General features: G+C 37.2%; 1 protein-coding gene across 1 annotated transcript; it reads right to left on the bottom strand.

Moving 5' to 3' along the window:
• Window positions 1-912: 912 nt before the first annotated feature.
• On the bottom strand, window positions 913-22,901 carry LOC121380012 (bone morphogenetic protein 5-like). The gene is made up of 5 exons (XM_041508727.1): window positions 21,643-22,901; window positions 6,785-6,927; window positions 4,736-4,895; window positions 3,506-3,670; window positions 913-3,080 (listed from the first exon to the last, which is right to left on the bottom strand). Exons 1-5 carry the CDS (start codon window positions 21,959-21,961, stop codon window positions 2,440-2,442), a joined length of 1,428 nt encoding a protein of 475 aa, XP_041364661.1. The 5' UTR covers window positions 21,962-22,901; the 3' UTR covers window positions 913-2,439.
• Window positions 22,902-23,534: the final 633 nt, after the last annotated feature.

Genomic DNA, 23,534 nt, shown 5'->3' with positions numbered 1-23,534 from the left:
ATCAAACATTCAAATTCATTTTTTTTTTTAAAGTAAAAGCATTATTATTATTGTTAATATTCTGTTGTTTTATGCTTGTTTCACTCTGCTGTAACTTTATCCAAATGTGTTTGTAGGTTAACCATTTTCACGGGTTGAAACTAGGGTCTGCGCCTTTAACAACAATACATTACCAGTGAACTCACCGTAGTGGACAACGAATCTCACAGCAAAAGTATGGATGGACAAGCACCTCTCATGTTTGTCTATAACAGACATTTTGTTCATTGTGCAGAGATACGGCCCTGACCATGAACATCACTGTTACGACAGTGATTCATGAGTGCATGTCATCACATTTGTACTTATTCTAATGAGCTCTGTCCGATGATAGTTTTGATTTAGTAAACTGGTCTTGAAGTGGCAGTCCTTTTTTGACGGTGCAAGCATTGTGAAATCTCCAATAAAGGATCTCCTCGGGAGTGGCGGACCTCCTAGCAACGAGGCACTAAATAAAAAATCATAGAATCAACCACTATTTTGTCAAATGCGTATTTGATTTTGCACTGTGCAGAGATGTAGCCTTGACTACGTATTACAGTTTTGTTCTTTGGATTTAAAGATGTGTGTTCTTTTAAGACAGAAAAAAGATGAACCTTAAAGAGAAGGATATGGTGACAATCGGATATTTTTTTTAACTGCACGGGCGTCAAAAAGTGGGGGAGCACACACATACACACACACACACACACACACACACACACACACATATATATATATATATATATATATATATATATATACACACACATGTATAAATATATTTTTTAAAAACATTGCTGCTGCTACAAAGTGGAGGGGGGCACGTGTCCCCCTTGCCCCCCGCTTCCTACGCCAGTGAATTGCATAGAAAAACAAACATAATCGTTTAATATTTTAACGTTTATCACTTGATGTGGTGAAACATGATCTATTTACAATGATAAGACATACGAGTAGTCTAATATTAGAACATTTACACACAAATATATATACTTATATATACATACTTACAGGTAGCACAAAAAGGAAAAAAATAAAGATAGTTACATTTGAAACGTACAGTGCATACTTTTAGCAGGGTAGCACTTTTGACGCCATCACAAGATGTCACTCACACTTTGGCACGTGTTTGAAACACACACAGTGTCCAGAAACCAATCGGGTGCAGATCGGCATTTATTATAATATAGGAATTCCGGGAAATCAAGAATATTATAATGATGTTAATTCACATTGATTGGCCATTACAAGTACTGAACTAAAATTTTGAATTCCAACATAAATTATTTTGAGAGCGATTCACAATTTAGGTCCTCAGTATATGGATTCAGTGTATTTTGAAGAGGTCTTTAAATCATAGGTGTAAAGAGATCATGTTGCTCAAAGCAGGTAATGGCAATGATACACAAAAATATGTTAGTCCTCTGGAGAAGATGTTAATTTGATAATTACTTCCCCATCAACGTTTCTATTTCGTGGGTCACTGAAATATCAATTGTTGCATTGTACGCTTGAATTGTTTTGGGCTCCTCTGAATCCGCTATTGATGTTTTAACAGTTTTTAAATTCATAACCAAACATTTTAAGATATTCTCCACCACTTATATGCAATTCTCTCAGTCAATATCTCTTGACATCGTAACGTCAATCGATCACATATAGCAGTCTGTTCTTTGTGGCTAGCACAATGGCTTGTTTATTGGTATAGAAGGAATGAGGTCATCACTTCATGTTTCGCGGATAAAATGTCAGTCCGCAGAAATACCTGTAAAAGTGCATTGTACAGTAAACCAGGTGTACTTGGCATACATAGTGTCAGACTCTGGGAGTTTGAGACGTACGCAGATGGGATTAAACTTCTTAACCTGTCTGTATGGTATAATATATCCATACAGACCAGGTCTACGAAAACGGAGTTTCATGGCCAGAATCTAAATAAAGGACATCACCAGTGATATTTCTGTTGTATTAATCTGACTCTATATCGTCGAAATGTTGTTAATCTGTCTGTTAAGGATCTTGTGAACATCAATAGTCATGTTACTGGCTCACTCAACATGGCGACAGACTTGTGCATTACCTCACACAAGATACAAACCAAATATTGGCATATGTTTGCGTAAACCTCCGTGAACTGCACCTCTTTTTAATTTTCTCTTGTGGTTCAGGGCCGTAACTACATGGGACATAGGGCTGTCCCATCCCAGACAAAGTATGAAACAGTGTCCTTTTAGTTCAGAAGTGCACCTTGTATCTAGGCGGGGGATCACTCTATATTAATTAAGGATACCCTGATTCGCGTTTGGCCTGCCACTATGCATACTTTTATGTCAGCCACGACCCTGTTTTTGTTTTGTTTATTCATTTTGTTTTCAAATAGCACTTTCTATCACAATGAGATAAAATCTGGATAGCTTGCTAATGACATCCACAACTAGCCGCCACCATGTCATCATACTGCTTAAGAATCACGTTTTCGTCATCGTCAAAATACAACAGACTTATAGAATACAGTTTATTAGGAACACAGCACGGCGTGCCAACGTCTTTACCCACGCGCAGAGCGTGCACGATGCTCTGCACCGTGGCGTGATTGGTCGGCTTCTGACTCTGACCCAGTGGGAAAGGACATTCGCCCGTGCAGTGATAGGCGTTGTATCCTTTGGGAGAAATAATCCACCCTGACCAGCCGATCTCGTCAAAGTCAACATACATCGGCTGTCTCGAACACGTTTTCCTGTGAATGCGGTATCTGTTCATGTCGAATGTTCTTTTTTTCCGTCCACCTTTGGATTTCTTTTTTCCCGAGCTCCTTTTAGTTCTGTGTGAATGAACTGAATGTATTCCCAAAGCCTGCAGGGCTCTCGTTGTCTCGATGTTTCGCTTCGTTCTGCGGTTATGGTTCCGTTTTGCAGATGATCCAGATGGCGGTATTTGAGGCGATGTCATCTTGGCGCGGTCTCGCTCGTTCAGAAATCGAATTGCCTGCCGGAAGTGCTTGTTGCGAATTTGTTGCAGATTTTCTTGGTGAAGAATATCTTGCTTTAGTTCCATGTAACCTACAAAGTGCAAATAAGACAATGAGGCTGTGGTTTTTGTATTCATAATTGCTACTCCAAAAGAGAGTAACATGGAGTAAAGTAAAAAAAAAAGAATATCAAGGAAAAGTACATATGAATTAGAGATTCAGCTTTTATAACTGGATAACAGTTACTGTGATCTACTGTATCTGCAATTTATGTTTTTGAATTCGTTGATTATAGTTTGTTGTCACTTGTTGTTGTATTTATGTGTTAATAATAACCTTAACTATACTTATACTCATAGGCACATCGTATGGCATTGTATAATGAAGGAAGGAATTAACTTTGAAAACTTTTAAAGTCCAATGGAAAAACATTGGTCTTTGCCATGAAAAAAGCTGTTTTCTCCGTTTTGTAACCCATACATCAACTCCATCTCGTCTGTTTATGCATGTATTTACCTTCATCGTCTGGAGATATGTAGTTTGGATGTCTTGACCGTCCGTCATCTGTAAAGATGACCAGGATTGGCTGCTTACTTTCATGATGTTCATGGCGCTGTGCAAACCGGATGTAACTTCCATTTACATGATTTCCACGGCCGGCTGTTGTTGTTACTAGTAAACCTGGAAACAAAGTATAATGTAACAAATTTAGGTTTGTTCTGTTTTGGATTGTGTGCCCAATATATCATGATTGAACCTCTAACGGATTTAAACCATCGAATTAATGATTATATATGTTAATTTATTAACAGATAGCCACTACAAATCAGAATTCAGTATGTAGTCTTTTGGCAAAAAACAATATGGACATTCTCACTCGGTGGTTAGTCACCTTATCACTGCATATTGTATCATTCCAAATATATGAAATGAGTTTCAGCATTTTCGATCGAGGACCAATAATACGATTTTGAAACGAAAGTTAAAGTTTGTTTTGTTTAACAACACCACTATAGCACATTTATTTATTAACCACTGGCTATTGGATGTCAAACATTCGGTATGGTAATTTTTGACAAAAAGTCTTAGAGGAACAACCCGCTACATTTTTCCATTAGCAGCAAAGTGGGGGTTTTTTAATGAATTTTCTCACAGACAGAACAGCACATTCCACGACCTTTGATATACCAGTCGTGATTTATTTATTATCCAAAGCTAAACATTTAATGTCCTAGGCATAAAGTACAGAACCGGCTTTACGGAGGACGTACCACCCTCACACCCACTGCCATCTTTAATATGCATTAAAACCCATTAACATTGCACATGTCCCTTTCTCATTGCAGTCTGCAAATAACCTCCATCACTCAAACAAAATTCGAAACATCACGAGTGTATGCAATCACAGCTATATATATATATATTCCATTAAGCTCTATCCTGTTTGTTTTTTCTAAGTCTTTGGTCTTTGGGAGTGGCACTCCTTATACGGGCTGCGCAAGAGGGATGAAACATCCTGTTATGTATCTCTTAGGTGAGTGGCGGTCCTCCTGAGATGGATCATGGAAGCAATCATGACTTTGCCTAACATATTTTCGACTCTGCCTTTTGCATAAAAACTATGCAAATGCTATTTTTAATACTATGGAGAGAAAATAAAAAGTGACAAATATTTTGTTTAAAGTACATTGTAAATGCCACTAGTTAAAACTGATACTCAATTATATTTTGTAAATAAATACTAACCAAAATTTGAATCTGAGTTATTAAACCATGTCTCTACAGCCTTTTTAACACGAAACGTCAGCCAGCCGTGCACATGCGCACTACGTTTTTTGGCATCTAAAAGACGCAATCCTTGTTTTGTGTGCATAAGATTTATATTCAGAACTTGGTATATTCGTATCTGAAACGAGAAAAAAACAATACCTGTATTAATACATTTTATACGAATGCATGAAATAACCAGTTATTAATAAAATAATAAATGCTGGCATCTTTAAAGTGTTTCTGCTATTTTTGAAGTTTAGTAGATAATTTATATATATATAATTAATTAATAATAATAGTAATGATAGGCCTACTTTGTTTTGATTGCATTCAACGTGTGACATTATAAATATTATCTGAAGCATAGTGATTAACTCTGTCTGACCACTCTGTAGCCATAAATATTCTGAAATGACCCCGACAAATCACAAAAACGTCAAAAGACATTTATAAAGGAACATCAATTTAAATAAATATTTGTTTGTTGACGTATTTCTTGTTTACTGTCGTCTAACGCTAATTGTGATTGGTCTGCTCTTCTCTGGACGCTCCTTTCCTATCAACTTTTGGCACGGGTGCACTTCCGGTTGATTTGCTGTGTAAACCCCGGCTGTATGCGACCGCCTTGCTTCATTAAGTAATGAAAACATTCAATTTGTTATTCACCCAGGCGACAGAAACGATCTTCGCGTTGACACATCGTGTGGAATCAGTATTGTTGGCCAAGAATGGCCAGGTTCAACGAGGCCGAAATTTAAGAGTAGACGAGGAACCGTCCCGAACAAATCCTAAGCGGCAAGTGGCCATTCAAGCATAATTTGGTGTCGCACTATATCTTGTCTCGGCATACGATGACTCAGATGTGTTCCGTGGGTCATCTGCCACCGGTCTTCGTGGTGTAGTGGTTAAACCATCGGATTTAACGCTGGCAGGTTCTGGGTTCACATCTCGATACCAGCTTTCACCCAGAGGTGGATTGAACGGCAAATTCACTGAATCGTTTTTTCACTAACCACTAACCATTCAACCAACTGTCCTGGATAGACAACCCTGGTAGCCTAAACCCTTGATATATAGCCCAAATAGATGATATGTGTGCCCGGGATAGCATTTAATGTCAGTAGAGCTTTGAATGGTTAAATGAACTGCTATCTGGAAAGACGATAACATTGGTTTTGATCAAATCTACTGCCTGAAACCTAAAGTCAGAGTGGGCAGTAAGATCCAGTTTTGATTATTACACTGCCTTTGGCTCGAGAAGAAAAAAAGAAAAGGACGTTGGCTTAACGACACATTTTGAAACTACAGTTACTCGATGTCCCACATGTATATGGTTAGCCCTATTTTGAAACTTGGTTGACAAAGACACACACACACACACACACACAGAGAGAGAGAGAGAGAGAGAGAGAGAGAGAGAGAGAGAGATGGAGAGAGAGAGAGATGGAGAGAGAGAGATGGAGATAGCGAAAGATAAAATGATGAAGGGAGGAAGAGAGACGAGTCGAGCGCTCTTCTAAGGAGCTACACCCCGCCCCTGGCTTGAGAAGATGTCTACAGGTATGACTATACCAATTCAAATCCCATAGGCGACCATGTTAACGTTTGTGTTTAAAAAGACTATATGCAATATATCAACCAAACTATGACCCATAAATATCAGTACTACAACCCCTACTTCAAAGTATTAACTGCAGAAAATGGTACCTTTCATGGCTAATTTTCGGTATAACCAGATGTTTTTACAACACCCCTAGATTCGCACAAAATTTTAGTACTTTTATTTACATGTACCCCATACATGTTCCAAGCACAAGGCTGCTTGACACAGTGGTACTAGATGAATTAAAATTGTATACATTTTTAGCCCAGATGAAACTTGGTTTTTTTTACAACCAACACACTAACATTTATAACCAATCACAGGACTTGTGGTGTTAACTTCTCTATCAAAAGTTCGGTGCACCTCGAACGTCGACCCAGCCGGAAATTAATTGGTATAGTGCTACCTACAGCCAAACTAACCTCAATGTGATGCGGCGGTTTGACCTCGTGGGACGCAGAAGGTTTCGGACGCATCTTGAAGATATGGAACTCCGACTCGAGGATCTGCTCACTGTTGTTATAACGGGATATGTCATAGTGGAAATGCATTCTGTGGACGGAATCTGAAAAATATATAAATTTATAAATAATTAATACAAAATAACAAGCTATATACATTTTTTTTTAAATGTACGAGATAAACGTTTTTCTATATTGTTTTTATTACACTGAAACTAGAGAGGAATTTTTTTGTTGTTGTTGTTAAACCTACAATCTCGAGTAGGCTATGTTTTGATTATATTATTTATCATTTAGGATAGAATGAACGAACGAATGAACGAATGTTTAATGACACCCCAGAACGAAAAATACATCGGCTATTGGGCGCACGCCATTTTTTTTCATATCCTTTGGTCATAGACGCTAATTTACCTCACATAAAAGGTATTAGGTCTATTATATTTTAACACAAAGAAGCGAGGTGCTGTTCTACTTTTATATTACATAGTGAAAAACAAACAAACTTGGACGAAGAAGTAGAAGAAGAATTGCATGTCGAAGAATTCTACAGACAAACATGGAATTGAATTGAATTGAATGGATGTTTAACGACACCCCAGCACAAATAATACATCGGCTATTGGGTATCATAAAATGGTAAAAATAAAAAATAAAAGGTTAGGTTAAAAACAGTGTATAGAGCTGTGCGGTGGTACATGGAATTTGAAATGTTAAGTCAAAGACAGTGTAAAGAGCTGTACAAAATAATACATATCACATTTGTTCAGACAAACATGGAAGGAAACTGAATTGTAATTTGTTCTATGGCAACTAGTTTACATGTTCAACAAACTGTCGTGTTTCAGATAAAGTATAGTATATGTAATAGTAATCATCACATTGTGAGATATAGTTTCACTGATAGGTAGTTACCGAGTACCATTTGGGATATTCCCAATCACACAACTTGCGAAGAGGGAAACTAACTATTTGTTTGTAGGAGGGGTTGGCAGGGGTAGAAATGAACGAACTTAAAGGGACATTCCTGAGTGCTGCATTAAACTACGATTAAATTTACATATTAAACATAATTATTTTCTTCTTTAGAATATCAGTGTCTGTATATTCAATGTGTTTCTGGTCGTCTTAATATTTGTAAGAAGCCCAAACTGGATTTTTTTGTTTTCAAATAATTTCGTACGTATGAAAAAAAAATGTTTTAGGAAATAAAATGAAATTTAACCTAGTACAAATATCAGAACGATCAAAAACGTGTTGAATATACAGCCACTAATATTTTATGCAGAAAAATGTAATTACAGTCGATAAAAAGTCTCTGTTAGTCGATAGCATCTTTAAAATTGCAGCAAACTCGGGAATGTCCCTTTAATATTTGATTATGCCGATTTGCATACATTCAGTAAAATTCAGAAGAATGAAGATTGGTTTATTTCTATTTAATTGTTTCTATAATACCCTAACATAATATAGGTGTAATACAGATATATGCAGACATATAATACAAGCCTCTGAAAATTGCGCGACCGCGTAGGCTATTTTTTGTGCGCATTAAATTCAGTACATCATTTACATGGTCACAACGGGTTACGCAAAAGTATACGAGTTACCCAAATTTACTTTTGTGTAATTTAACGATTCTCGGAGGAGGCCTGCCGCATATATTTCTCCTAATATCACACCGCGGGTAACAACCACAACCACAGATCAGCGGATGATTTCTATATCAGAAACCAATAATAACACGTGAAGTTAATCGGGCTAATTCTGTTGTCATGGTTCGGCTGATCCATTGTCGTCAGTGACGGGCTTCACAAAGTCCTGTAGCCACAGAAGTGCTAAAAATCAGGTGTTCCACTTGACAGGGGAGGCGGGTCGGACTGGCAGGACAAGGGACTGGTGTTTGACAGCGCTGCGCCGACTACAGGTGGCCGGGTTTGTTCGACAACAAGAGCTTTTAGACGACACCGAAGAAAACTTTTGTCTTGCTGTTTACAAAGTCGTGTATTATTGGAATGAAAACTACTTGAAGATAATCTTTTAAAACGGTTATTTCATGCTGCTTCAACTCCCAATTGTGGTTGTTTTTATTTGTAGTAATAACTGTGGTTTAGGTACAAGGGCGTTTTGAGAGGCTGTCAGGGCCGTACCTGACCAAACAACTAGAAGGAGAAGGGTGGGTAGACCAGAACTGGTCGAAATAGGTTTCTCCATTACGTCTAGTATTTACTGTACACCCAGGATTTGTGGAAGCCTGCCAGAACAATTTGCAATCAAAACACTGCTAAAAACAGAGTGAAAGTTTAAGTTTGTTTTGTTTAACGACACTACTAGAGCTCTGATTCATTAATCATCGGCTATTGGATGTCAAAAATCTGGCCATTGTGACAGTCTTCAGAGTAAACCCTATATATTTTCCATTATATCGTTTTTGGTATGGTGTGTCTGTGTTGGTACAGATGCGTGTATGTAATGTGCGCGTGTATGTATATTTAGAACGAAATAGCATTTGAGTTAATCGTCATACAGGACGGGGCGAAATCTAGCTCAGTGGGATGAATCAAACGCCCTCGGTGAACCCATTCTCTACCTGGAGTTTTTCTCATCCCAACCAGTGCACCACCACTGATATATTAATAAATCAATGTGTTGATGTTGTTAAACACAACCTAACTTTAACCGTACAGGACTTGCACCTTTGGCACGACGCCTCTCTCGAACGATAGACACTAATACAAAATAAATTATTTTTACATCTTGCCCCATACTTAAAATCGAGACATTTTAATTACGGTTATTATATATATATATATATATATATATATATATATATATATATATATATATATATGGCATTCTACATATGGTTAAGGACCACACAAACAATGATAGGAAACCTTCTGCCGCTAAGCATGGGCTACTCATTCCGATTAACAGCAAGTGATGTTTTATATGCAGCATCTTACAGACAGGATAGTACATACCGCGGCCTATATTACACCAGTTGTGGATCACTAGCTGGAACGAGAAATAGTCCAATAGGCCCACTGACGTTTATAAAGTACCGCCCATAAAAGCAACATGTGGTGAAGTTTGGACACTTTGCTAGTTTTGAGTTTGCGTTTCAAAGTTTCATGAGCACAAGTCCTGACTCAATGACTATTTGGGGCAGGGCGTAGCCCAGTGGTAAAACAGTCGCCTGATGCTCGGTCGCTCTTTGAATAGTATGATCGATCCTCGTCAGTGGGCCCATTGTACTATTTCTCGTTCCAGCTAGTGATCCACAACTGGTGTAATATAGGCCGCGGTATGTACTATCCTGTCTGTAAGATGCTGCATATAAAACATCACTTGCTGTTAATCGGAATGAGTAGCCCATGCTTAGCGGCAGAAGGTTTCCTATCATTGTTTGTGTGGTCCTTAACCATATATATATATATATATATATATATATATATATATATATATATATATATATATATATATATAATAACCGTAATTTAAATGTGTTGAGTGCGTCGTTAAATAAAACATTCCTTCCTTTTCTTTCTCCATTGACTATTTTGGTTCGGCCTGCGTTTACACCCTCATCTTCCCTAATTCTACTTTCTCCACCGGCCTTGAGACAACCCTAGATCGGTTACTGGTGATTGGTAAACGCGCGTGGGTGGCATTTCCTTTGTGGAACCACGCCGTGGCAGTTATTACAATATCATTTATGAATTCTACTATTCCTGTAACTCCGCCGTCTGATAAAGATTGACATGTTCGGATAACATCTTGTAACCCACGTGCAAGCCATATACGTGCTATTTTCCGCGCACCACCTTCAAATAAGATGTTGTTTATTACTCACGAAAATGATAATGTATATTATTTTGACTTTTGTCAGAATCCATATGTCCAGCATTTTTCTGAAGGAGGAATATGAATATGAATAAATATTCGTGGATGGATTCAGCTAAGTTTGGTCCAGTTACGTAGATGACAGAATACTTGTAAAAATGAACTCTACTGTTAGGACTACACTTCAATATAAAAATGACTGTTGATAAAATGCAATACTATGAATATATTCTAAAGTTCTACTAAACATTATACACATCTATGTTTTTGGTTATTAGTATACGATTCATAAAACTATCTGGTATAAAAATCTGAAAACTGTATTGGCATTATGAGTTACTAAATTTAATTACCAGTAGTCAAAATTACGATTCGTTTTCTCCAGTTTTGACACATTTTTGAAAACTACAGTTCTAAACAGAAAGATAACACACTAAACCTTGTTGAATTATCTCCATTAGTTCTCTAGACACAATAAACCCCATCTTCACAAGTCAAGGTGCCATTCCGTATAAGTAAACTGCAGATCGTATGAAATGCAGTATACTGTACGGAATGACCCGTACCTGTGTCTTGCGAAGATGTATACATCTAAAAGGTTGGCTTTTATAGATGGTAATTACCATATTAAATACAATATTTTTTAAGAGATATTAGTTGGTGTGTGTGTGTGTGTGTGTGTGTGTGTGTGTGTGTGTGTGTGTGTGTGTGTGTGAACGCTCCGACTTTCTTTCGCTTATGCCATGGTGAGTTAAATCATTGCGTGTGACCTAGATTATCAAATGCATCTAAAGGATAACGAAGAATGACTTGTCACAAGATTTTTTTATTTTATTAAAGATGATATATTCTATGCGAGTCACTGACTAAATAATATTTTTTTTTAAAACCCAACATATTCTCGGAATTGCAACTTTTAAATCATGTTAAAGAAACATGAGATTGTGTTGATATATGAGAATCTTCTGTAGTGAACACATTTCTAGCTTGTTATAAAAGTCTGACTACTTTAGTAGATATGTGCGTGGCGGAGCCTGTAATTGTATCAGTCGTATACTCCTGTCAGCTCCTATCATGCATTTACATTCTTTACTCCCGATTTTACCCAGTTAAAAAGCTATGTTACGGCTCATATAAAATGAAATGTTAAAAATTTCTTTATGACTATCCTCTATGGGCCCACATACTGATAGTACAAACATTTTGATTTAACGAGACTGATAACAAAGCAATCATCGTCAGCGGATCATCTTCAGACGCTGGTGTATCGTAAAAGAGCAATGCCGACACAAGGGCACTGGTTACATGGTTGTAACTCTTCACAGGGGGCTGCATATATTATGCTGCTTCATTAGCTTAACACTCACACATCATAGTTTGTTCAAATTTATATTTTGTCAAATCTGTACTCGTTGACCAGAATATATTATATACGTTCGCAGTATTCACCCCATTTGAACGACAAAGTGTTTTTAATTTAAATTTTGACATAAAGTGAACGTTAATGGCTGCTGTTTACAAATGGACTGTTATGAGCTTCTCGCGTGTTGCTTTTACGATTTATAAACTTAATAATTTTGTTATCCTTTCATTTCAGTGTTATAGTTTTATGGTTTAAAATTTGAACTTTGTCCAATATTGGGGGGGGGGGGGGGGGGGGGGGTTGGTTAATAAAATGACAAAACCTTTACTATATCCAAAGTCGCATTTCTGCACAAGGCCTGTCACGGAAATATTCATTTCAAGCTGTGATATGACTGCAAAATAAAGCAAACGTGTTGTTCCTTCTACTTCATATGGTGATAAAATGCGAACAAAGCAGCTCGGTATGCATCATCAGTGTCATCATAAGATTTAAACATATACAAATTACAATGTTTCTGAATATCAGACAACTGAGTGATGAAAAGAACGATATATATTTATTGGGACATTTTGGTTCTTGTGTATTTTTGCTTTCCAGATGTATTTATTTATTGTATTTTTGTGTTTTAGTTTGTTTTTTCTTTTATACGGAAGACTTATATTCCTCGTTTATTATGCCGGTAATTCAGAGATGTGATAAATGAAACCTCTATAGCCTGCTAATATGCCTAAAGAAGGAAGGAAGGAAATGTTTTATTTAACGACGCACTCAACACATTTTATTTACGGTTATATGGCGTCGGACATATGGTTAAGGACCACACATATATTGAGAGAGGAAACCCGTTGTCGCCACTTCATGGGCTACTCTTTTCGATTAGCAGCAAGGGATCTTTTATATGCACCATCCCACAGACAGGATAACACATACCACGGCCTTTGATATACATGGCTGTAACGTCAAATTATCCCAATGGGCCCACCGACGGGGATCGATCCCATATACTTAAAGAAAGTCCTCTTTTAGCATTTTGTATCAAATTCAATCTACTTTGTATAAACATCATTTTACACACACACACACACACACACAACAAAGTTGAAATCAGATATAAAGCTAAAAAATCATATCCCTGCGGTATATTCTTCATGTACCAAGAAACGCGTAGAATGATTTTGCACACACACACACACACGCATATGAAGAAGGAAAAAAGGCGAATTTTTTATTTGTATTATTTATTCATAGAGCATTAAAATCTCTTGAAGGATCTTTTTAAAGTTAATTTGTATTTCTTTAAATTTTAAACACACGATTCCTTAAATTAATTTGAGTTGGTTGCTTTGATCCGAGTGTAGTCCACGTCAGGCTGTGCGTGAACAGACACCATTACGGCGGGATTTACGATGGAAGATCTTTTATTGTTGTCCATAGATTTCCAGTTTGAATTACTCTTTTACGTGCTTCGTCTGGATTCTTTGCAAACTTGACACTTCTACTGGCGAGCTACTTTATCATTTATTAACAAGTTACAGTAACGAGGAGATAGTTGAAAATAAAGTCGAAAATGAAAATCTGTTCCCAGGGCCCTTCTTAGCAATATCGTAAACACACTTCAATTGGCACACTAATTAAATGTCTGGATTGAAGTGTTTTCTGCTATGGTGGCAACTACATACTTGAATAATATATCATTCTATTACCTATCGTATGTTGCTGCATAACAGATAACCCTATTTTAGGTATATATTAGTCTGCAAGCTTAGATAGCCATGTTGTAGCTCCGTAGCTGGCACGTGCATCGTAAACCTTGGTAGTCACATCCTAGCTATTACGTGGATGTCTGTCATGTTTGTTTTGTAAGAAAAAAGTTAAAGTTCATTTTGTTCAACGACAAAACTTAGATCACATTAATTGATTGATTGATTGATTGATGGGTAGCATGCGTGGACAACAAGGGTTTTTTTCAGTTGCCACACGTTAAACACCCAACAGCTGCTGGTTAAAATGTCGTTACATAATAAAACTTTCTTTTCCAGAACTTCCAAGTCTTGGACTTTTCTCTCACACTCACGTGAACATTTTCTTGCAAACATGAAAAATCAAGGTCCTTACATAATCGAATAATCCTGCCTTTAAGACGTTATAAGTATGGTCTTTAGTAAAACTGTCGTAGGAGTTTAAATATATATGAAAGTGATAAATTAGCAGGTATGGAACGTGTGCTTCTTGTCACAGTCGACACTTAGCCTTTTTTTTTTTTTTTTTTTTTTTTTTTTTTTGCAGTTATTTTCTCCAGATGGAATATAAGGAGTTGCTGAAAATGTCCACCTACTAGGCCCTACGAGCTTCAAAATTTCCCGAAAATCCAGGTTTCATTTTAGTGGGAGATTAATATGTTAGTCAATTGGGTATTTATGTGGACCGACTGCATATAAATATGGTGCATGTTAATATATTTTGGGTAATGCTGCAACGATAAACCGATATACGGCGATGTTTCATCAACTCAATACGAACCGCGGCTCAATTTTGCGTATCGCGATTTTCACACGTTATTGTTACCTTGTATCTTATTTGACGGGAAATAAGCAAACAAACAAAACCCCGGCATATTATTAATTAGCGAAACCATCTAGCATGTGGAATCTTTGTTACTGTGATGTTTGTTTTGTTGTTTTTTTGTTTTTTGTTTAGTTTAGTTGGGGGTTTTTGGGGTGGGTTTTTTTTTTGGGGGGGGGGGTTTCCACAATTTCTGTCTGGACAAAAAGTGCGGGAAATTAATAAAGTTCATTAAAAAGTGTATCCCCTCTGCTTTCATTAAAAACAAAAAAGATAAATATCAGCTATATTGCAATACGGTTTATTGTATCGCAACTTATTACACATCAGTGTAAGATATTGTTCATGTCATAACAATCATTCAATATCTAACTAGTGTGTAATATTGGCGTGACGTAGATCACTTGCTGACCGAATTCGTAGAAAAATAATGTGTCGTAGGTCTCGACATTTGCTTACTTCTGCGTTGTGGCTTGTTTGCAGTTGGTTTGTAATAAATAAAATACTAAACTTGCTTACCTGTCATACCATTTTAATGAAACTCGTGAACAATGTTGGTATCCGACTCGCTTTCGCTCGTCATATACCAAAAGTGTTCACTCATTTCATAAAAATGGTATTACAGGCGAACCCGTTTAGTATTCTATATATATCGCAATACAGTTTTGACTATATCGTTGCACCCCTAATTTTGGGCTACCGCGGGTGCCCTTTATTGGTTATATTGCAACCCGTTCTTAGAGGAATCCTGCATACGCTCCCATTCTTTAATATTTTTTACAACGTTGGTCATCCAAAAATAGACCATCTACCTTCATTTGATAGCTCGCCTTTTGTTACCAGATAATGTGTTGACTTAAAGGTTTCAGCTCGGTTATATTAGTTGGTATTTAGAAAGAAGTTTAAAATAACACCATAAACGGTGAATTGTAAGTTTGAGGTCCAAAACATCGCGTCCTGGGTGTCATGAAGTACATGCTAGGTGACGAGATGACAGTTTGTTGTGAAGAACTAACAAAACACGGCTTATCGTTACACACTATGAAAATAGAACCGACATACCAAAACACGAGTTTTAGTTATTTATGCAATAAGAATATAGTAGGTATATCGTCATATCAAAACCCGAGTTTTACAGTTATTTAATATAGTAAGTTAAGCCTATCATCATACCAAAACCGAGTTTTAAAGTTATGTATACAACAAGAATATAGTAGTAAGTTAGGCCTATCGTCATACCAAAACCCGAATTTTACAGTTATTTATACTATAAGAATATAGTAGGCCTATAGTCATACCAAAACCCGAGTTTTACAGTTATTTATACTATAAGAATATAGTAGGCCTATCGTCATACCAAAATAGGAGTTTTAAAACTATTTACTCGTATACAATAAGAATATAGTAAGTTAGGCCTATCGTCATACCAAAACCCGAGTTTTACAGTTATTTATACTATAAGAATATAGTAGGCCTATCGTCATACCAAAATAGGTGTTTTAAAGCTATTTACTCGTATACAATAAGAATATAGTAAGTTAGGCCTATCGTCATACCAAAACCCGAGTTTTAAAGTTATTTATAAAATACAAATATAGTAGGCTAGCTTGAGTCACCTCCAGCCCTCCCTTTATTGATATTGTTATGTCGGAGAAGACTAGAGGAAACTCTATGTAATGCTTTGGCAATCGTTGGCAACCAAATGTCTCGTAAGCTACTATGTCTAAAATACAAATTATTTTCCTAAATTTGATGCCACAGAGCTTTAGTTTGATTATTCTCGAGTCCAGTCATACATTAAACTTACATGTCGTTAACCAGTACCAATGCTACATATAGCGTCAAGTTTCTTCAGATTTAGGAAAAAATGTGTATTTGTTTACTTTAAAACAAAAACATTTGCCATAATATTATAAAAAGGAGCTTCTTTCAACAATTCCTGGTGATCCAATACAGACTGTAAAATTCTACCGTTAGCAGGCTAGTTCAAGAATGGACTTAGAAGTGTTATTTGTTGTTATTGTTTGTCCAAAGCAAATTAAACGCTTCTACGACCAATCTCGGGTCACTACCACTAAAGGACGATCAGCACACAAACACACACCCCTGATCCACCCTTGCATGCCACGTGTTTGCTCCAATACAACGGGATCTGACACCTGTGCGGTGAGTCTATGGGAAAAGCCGCTTGAGATCTAATTCATCGTTAAGCCACGAATGAAAACATTATTATACCCCGACAAGCCGCAAGGAAAACCCCAACTTCACGTTTTAGGGCCGTGGTCCACGTGCGCGGAAACACGGCTGTTGATAACCAAAGCATTGGAGGATACAGAGCCCCCATGACACCTCCCGTTTGAAGTGTCCTTTTTAATGATTTATATATATATATATATATATATATATATATATATATATATATATATATATATATTCATCATCCACGATATATATCACTAAACTGGACCGTAAACGCGTCTCTGAACATCTTTATTTCAACTTTTTTCCGGGGAGCATGCCTCCAAACCACCTACAGATCTCGCCCCATTTGGGAGATCTGTTCATTTGCTTTCGATAAATTCATATTTCCCTTTTTTAGCACTTTTTGATCCTCCCTTTACAAAAGCCTGGATCCGCCCCTGCATAGCATTAACTTTTATTCATTTTTTACGTATTCGTATTTCGCTTTCAGCGCCTGCACCGCGCCAGTAACTGCGCACATGAAAAAAAAGGGAAAAAAATTTGTTTCTCGTCACAGGAATAAAAACATTCATGTTCAAAAAATAAACAATTAAAAAATGAACGCAATACAGGCACCGTAAATGTGAATGTAATCTATATATTTCTACAATAATAGACTAAACGCGTGTAGTATTATATTTCTTACATAGTTTAAAACATATTTAAACGTCTTTTTTAACTAAAAGCTAGTTACGCCCCTGGTATTTAAACAGTTAATCTATACGTCGTAAGGGCGGGGCGTAGCCCAGTGGTAAAGCGTTCGCTTGATGCGCGGTCGGTCTAGGATCGATCTCCGTCGGTGGACCAATTGGGCTATTTCTCGTTCCAGCTCCACAACTGGTGTAACAAAGGCCGTGGTATGTACTATCCTGTCTGTGGGATGGTGCATATAAAAGATCCACTGCCGCTAAACGAAAAAAGTAGCCCATGAAGTGGCGACAGCGGGTTCCCTCTCTCAATATCTGTGTGGTCCTTAACCATATGTCTAATGCCATATAACCGTAAATAAAATGTGTTGAGTGCGTCATTAAATAAAACATTTCCTTCATTCATTCAATACGTCGTAAGTAGATTTCAATTTCGATAGTGTTAATTCCAGTTCACGATTTGATCATCACCATGGAGGAACCAACTGTCTTTTTAAAAATCGATATCTAAAATTTGTGGATTGCCGTGAGATGCCACAAATAACATTCGATGTTCTCTCCAACGAATATGTAAGGGGTGCATGTGCGTTTATTGTACGCAGGACACGCGCGCACAGACACCAGACACGTATATCCCCTCCCTCTCTCTCTCTCTCTCTCTCTCTCTCTCTCTCTCTCTCTCTCTCTCTCTCTCTCTCTCTCTCTCTCTCTCACACACACACACACACACACACACACACACACGTCCATTACACCTTTTAAATCTGTCTATTCACAGAAACAGTTTCAATGCATACTGATTCCAAAGCTAGTATTGTGATAAAAGAGAACTCGTGTCGAACACGTGCGGTTTACGATAAACGGTATTTACAGCGATAATTCCACCCGACAATGCCCAGGAGAAACCGAGAAGGGACTAACTGTATTATCTGTTATTCAGGTAAACACTCTTGTTTAGGGCCACGTGTATATTAATTCTTCCAGCTGACCGCATTGGTATAAAACATCCAACTATCCACTATATAGAGCGATTCACCAATACGCTTAATGTCAGGTCGCATTAACGTCAGTAGAAAACCTATACACAGGTGAGGTAACGAATGTTATTTTAGTTCCTTTCAATGATTCAAGGTAAACAACCATATTACCAACAACGTACTAGATACAAGTCCAGATAAAAGTCTAGAGGTACACTACAATATATGTTCAGTTATTCCCACCCTCTAAAACCTTTTTAAAAACTTTTTAAGTGTTCTTTTCAGTTAAAATGTGTCCTTTTTTGGCTAGCTATAGAATACAAGTACTATACTCTATATTTAATACTGGGTTATATGTTGTGTGGGGGTAAGGGTGTCGTTTTTGTTCTTTAATTTTTTGTTTCACTATCCCATACGTTAGAGTAGAAACTGCTCTGACGATGGTAGTGACATTATATGGAAACCCAGCATTATGTTAATCGTGAATGCATGATGTTCTTAGTCCACGAAGGTTACTGTGCATAGTGAAAATCTGTGTGTGTTTTGTGTAAACTAGTGTTTGATTTTGAATGCGGTTAGTGTATTGTTAGTTTTGACTCCATACAAAAGTTGGTTTTGTTTACCGACATCACTAGAGTGCATTAATTAATCAATCATCAGCTATTGGATGTCAAATGTTTGGTAACTCTGACAGTCCTAGAGAGGAAACTTGCTACATTTTCCCATTAGTAGCAAGGGATCTTTTATAAAATGACTTTATTCGTAAAGTTATAGATCTTAAGAACCATTTGTTACACTGAATCAGTTTGTACTAAAACAGTTTTTTTTCGTCTCCTGTAAAAAAAAAAAAAATGCAGATATAAGTTTTACTTAGTTCAACGACGATATGCACTTTCTCACAGACAGAAAAGCACATACCACGGCCTTCGATCAGTTGTGATGCACTGGTTGGAACGAGAAAAAACAATCAGTTGAATGGATCCACCGCTATGGTTCAACAGCCGTGGTATGTACTGTCCTGGCAGTTGGTAAATGTATGAACATGTATTTAAAAATCCCTTTTTCGACCAGAATAACATTTTCTCTCTCTCTCTCTCTCTCTCTCTCTCTCTCTCTCTCTCTCTCTCTCTCTCTCTCTCTCGGTATGTCTCAATATAATAGTCGTGGTTTAAAATGTATCATTAAACAAACATTCCTTTCTTTTCCAAGTTCATCTTTTTATACTCGCTCCACAATAATAATAAGTTGTACATTGCGAATAAACGAACCTTTTAAATGTGTATTAAACAAGCAGTGTGAGCACCGACAAGAACGTGCACTGTTGTTCGATCAACAGGTAAGTTCACGACACCCTGTTCGTTTTCCAGGTGTTAGTCACGTGGAAACAACAATCATAGGTAAGTAAATGTGTGAGTGACAACAACACCGCCTGTTGATCTCAGCCACCTATTGAGGGGAGCCCATTTCACACAAGAGAACAGTAAAAAGGCAAAATCGTCTTTGAAAAATCTGTAAATGAGATGTATTTGGGCACGCTGAAGCAGATGTAAGGACCTACAGTGAAGTTACAGACTTATTGTGTCACCTGGGTGACTATTAAAAAAAAAAAAATCGCGTTTTATACCTGTATACATCTGCCGTTCATTAACAAATCGCCTAGTTTCGTGACCAGTTAAAGGTACATGTTCCCCTTTTAAACTTTCTTCTTTTTTTCTTTTTATTAATGGTTATATACTAAAGCGCGTTAAATTGTAACTCTTTCACGTGGAATCGTATCGATATAATAATTTCTGTTCCACAACTCGCCCTCAAATATTCCAACAAAATGTGTTTAAAAGGTGTTAGTATATATATGCACCCATATTTTCATGGTAAATGCTAGTTTAAGGTCCGTGTAACTGCAGAACATGTACCTTTAAATGTAACGTGTGAAAAGCAGATCCCCCCTCACTGCAGATTAGCTTCTATTGTGTTGTTGTTACAGGTGTCGGGGGTAAACAGAAGCAGATTACCGAATACACCGCTTGCTGTGTTAATTTGTACAACAGTAATTAATAAGCTATTAGTATGTGTTTTATGTACATTTTGGTCCAGGCGAAAGGTGTTGCATATCACACCAGTTGAACTAAAGGTGTGGTCGAACACACCCGACGCTTCAATACAGCTTTTCACACCCAACGACAATGTGGCTCTTAGCTAATTAGGCGAAAAACACGCATTTCGCGTCTTTGTATCGTACAGTGTTCGTGTCTTACACGGCTTTGAATATGAATTACCGTCATTATTGTCACCATATGCCATAATATATATGAACGAATCATGCAATGAAGAAATCATTTATTATAATTTTGGTTCAAACATATATTATACGGTAGTGTGTGTGTGTGTGTGTGAGTGTGTGTGTATATATATATATATATATATATGATATATGATATATATATATATGATTTGTTAAATATTGAATAAGCACTTACTGTGACAAATGAAAGTACTTTGTAATATTATATTATAATTTATTCACACGAAGGCCTAATAAAAATATGATACTAGGTTACTAGGTTTGTGGTAACCGTATAAAGATCCTCCCCCCCCCCCCCACACACACACACCCGCAGTTGATAAAATCCCACAACTATTACGAGTATCTAGTATACAGTGTTGTTTAGTACAAAAGTACTAGTTTCTAAATGTAAAAAATGTTGTTGTTTTTTATTAAATTGAAAAACCAATATAACATTTTGTGAATACCAAAATATTTATTGAAAATCCCACCTTGTATTTAGTTATTAGTTAAATACTTAAACATCAAGTGAATTATTATTATTTGTTTAATAATAATAATATTAAAAAAATTTAAACACTAAAAAATGTTAGTATGATGTATAGCTACAAAGTAAATTCTTGTCATGTCATATATGCTGAAGACACGATGTAAAAAAAAAATTATGTATATAAATATATGTATGTGTATATATATATATATATATATATATATATATATATATATATATATATATATATATATATATATATATATATATATATATATATATGTATATATATATATATATATATATATAAAATTCCTGAGTGTATTATTACTGGATTTGTTTAATGTATTTATTTTTAAAAAGTAGGTGATATGTTAATGATCAAAATTAAAATCTGGTGGCTTACCTTTGTCCGGGAAACTCCGCACAACATCGGCTCCATACGGACTGGACTGTTTAGTAAGTCCTCCGCTATCCGTCAAGGTGCTATACAGCTCCGTCATGTACTGGGGTGGGGACCGGTGGAATATCCTGGCAGGAATCCGAGAAAATCCGAACAGTTTTGAAAGTCTGTTGATCGCATCCGAAGGGTTGGAGCCCCCGGTCTGATTGTGTCTGTTGGCGGCATGTGTCCCCGCGACTTGCAGAAGGAGAACAATAGCTGTCCAAAACATGGGTATATTGGAGGCGCCAGTATGTCTGGCAATGTCGCCGCCGAATCTCATGCTTGCTGTGTGCGACTGGTAAAAAGAAAAATCACAACACGTTCAAAAATAGCCCGGTGGCTGGAGCACCCTATAATCCGCCCAGCTGATGCCGCCAGGGGGCCGTATAACCGTGACGGCGTAAACCGGCCATTCTCTGCCCCATAATAGGCCTGCTTAATCAGATTGGCTATGGCATGAAGGCATAATGACGCCAACAATCGGCTAATTACCACCGATTCACGCAGTAGGTGTCCACGTTTGTTATTACTTATTATTGCTATTATCTTTTTAAAACGTATCCCCCAATAAGCGGTTTTTCTCTCCCCTTCTCCTGCTTCCTTTTCACCGTTGTTTGTAACACCTGGCGACTTTGGAACCGCCGCTTGTCTAATACCTATACAATGAGCAATGGACACGTCAATTTTTTGGATTTTTTTTTTTTTTTTTTATAGAAGCGATGGGGTACTAATAACAGCAACACGTAGAAGCGTTCAACAAAACACCTGCAGCGCCAACAATCGAAACCTCGCGTGTATCGTTTAACACCACAGCCGTACTCCGGAGCGTGTCACTCTTCCAAAATTTCTTTTGGCGGAGATGAGAAAATCATTACCAGCTTATAGATCGCTGGCTGGTATGTTCCCACACGATGGTTTCAAACTATTTCCCGAAAAACATCAAATCATGCCGGCACAGCGAATATTCCAGCTTTGCGATCCAATAGAAAGAAGGGATAGGTTTTCCCCAGCCACCATCATCCAGTACTTTAAAAAAAAAAGTGTTTAAAGACGTGTAAACGATCGCTGTGTTTTGTGGCCCCTACGTGGGCCGTTTCACCTGAATGACACGGAGTATGTCACCATGTGTTCGGAGTCTCGCCCGTATATCCGCGGCTTCACGCCTCAACACCCATACAACGTCTACAGTAGCCGCGAGACGCGATCACAAACCAATCAAAGTATAACCCATCTCATTCAGGACTTCATCTCAAGTGACGCCGCAATCCACTCGATTAAAACAAGCTTCTTCTCCAGTATCACGGTATTAACTCCGCTAAGACAAACGTCGTCTGCAGGCGAGGATGTATGGCACAGAATGACACCAGTAAATCATCTTATTCTCGTCTTATTGGTTCAACTAGGTCCAGTTTCATTCAACTGTTGGGCTTTTTTCTTTTTCTTTTAGTATTGAAATGTTTTAAAGCGGCGTCTGCAATTCATTTTCTCATTTCCAGCTCCATCTCTCTTGTCATTGATTAGAGTTATGTATTAAATGTTTGATGTCTCCATAAAATGAAATCAAATCAATTGTCAGGAATGACAGAACATCAAAGCAATATATTTAAGGTGCGTTCGCACGGTGCGATTTTAGTAACCCTATGCAACATGCAACTAGCAGTAACAACCTGCAATTTGACTACAAATGATTACATGAAATGGAAGATATATTTTAATCAGTAGTTAAGCAATCGATTTTAAGGTTAGTAGGTACTGGGATCATATTCCGGTACTAGCTCCCACCTAGAGCAAGTTTTAACAGCTCAGCGGTGAGCCTCTCCGGCCATTACACAGAACCTCTCATTAACTTCTAA

Source organism: Gigantopelta aegis, chromosome 8, assembly GCF_016097555.1.
Source record: "Gigantopelta aegis isolate Gae_Host chromosome 8, Gae_host_genome, whole genome shotgun sequence".
Classification (NCBI taxonomy): domain Eukaryota; kingdom Metazoa; phylum Mollusca; class Gastropoda; order Neomphalida; family Peltospiridae; genus Gigantopelta; species Gigantopelta aegis.
This window is presented reverse-complemented; position numbering and strand designations above follow the sequence as displayed.

Bases quoted from the DNA above. Each gene is read 5' to 3' on its own strand.
- LOC121380012 (XM_041508727.1), bottom strand. From the start codon at position 21,961: ATGAGATTCGGCGGCGACATTGCCAGACATACTGGCGCCTCCAATATA. The intron at 6,928-21,642 runs GTAAGCCACCAG...TATATTTTTCAG, and splicing joins GCGGAGTTTCCCGGACAAAG to ATTCCGTCCACAGAATGCAT. The intron at 4,896-6,784 runs GTTAGTTTGGCT...TTCTCGTTTCAG, and splicing joins AACCGCCGCATCACATTGAG to ATACGAATATACCAAGTTCT.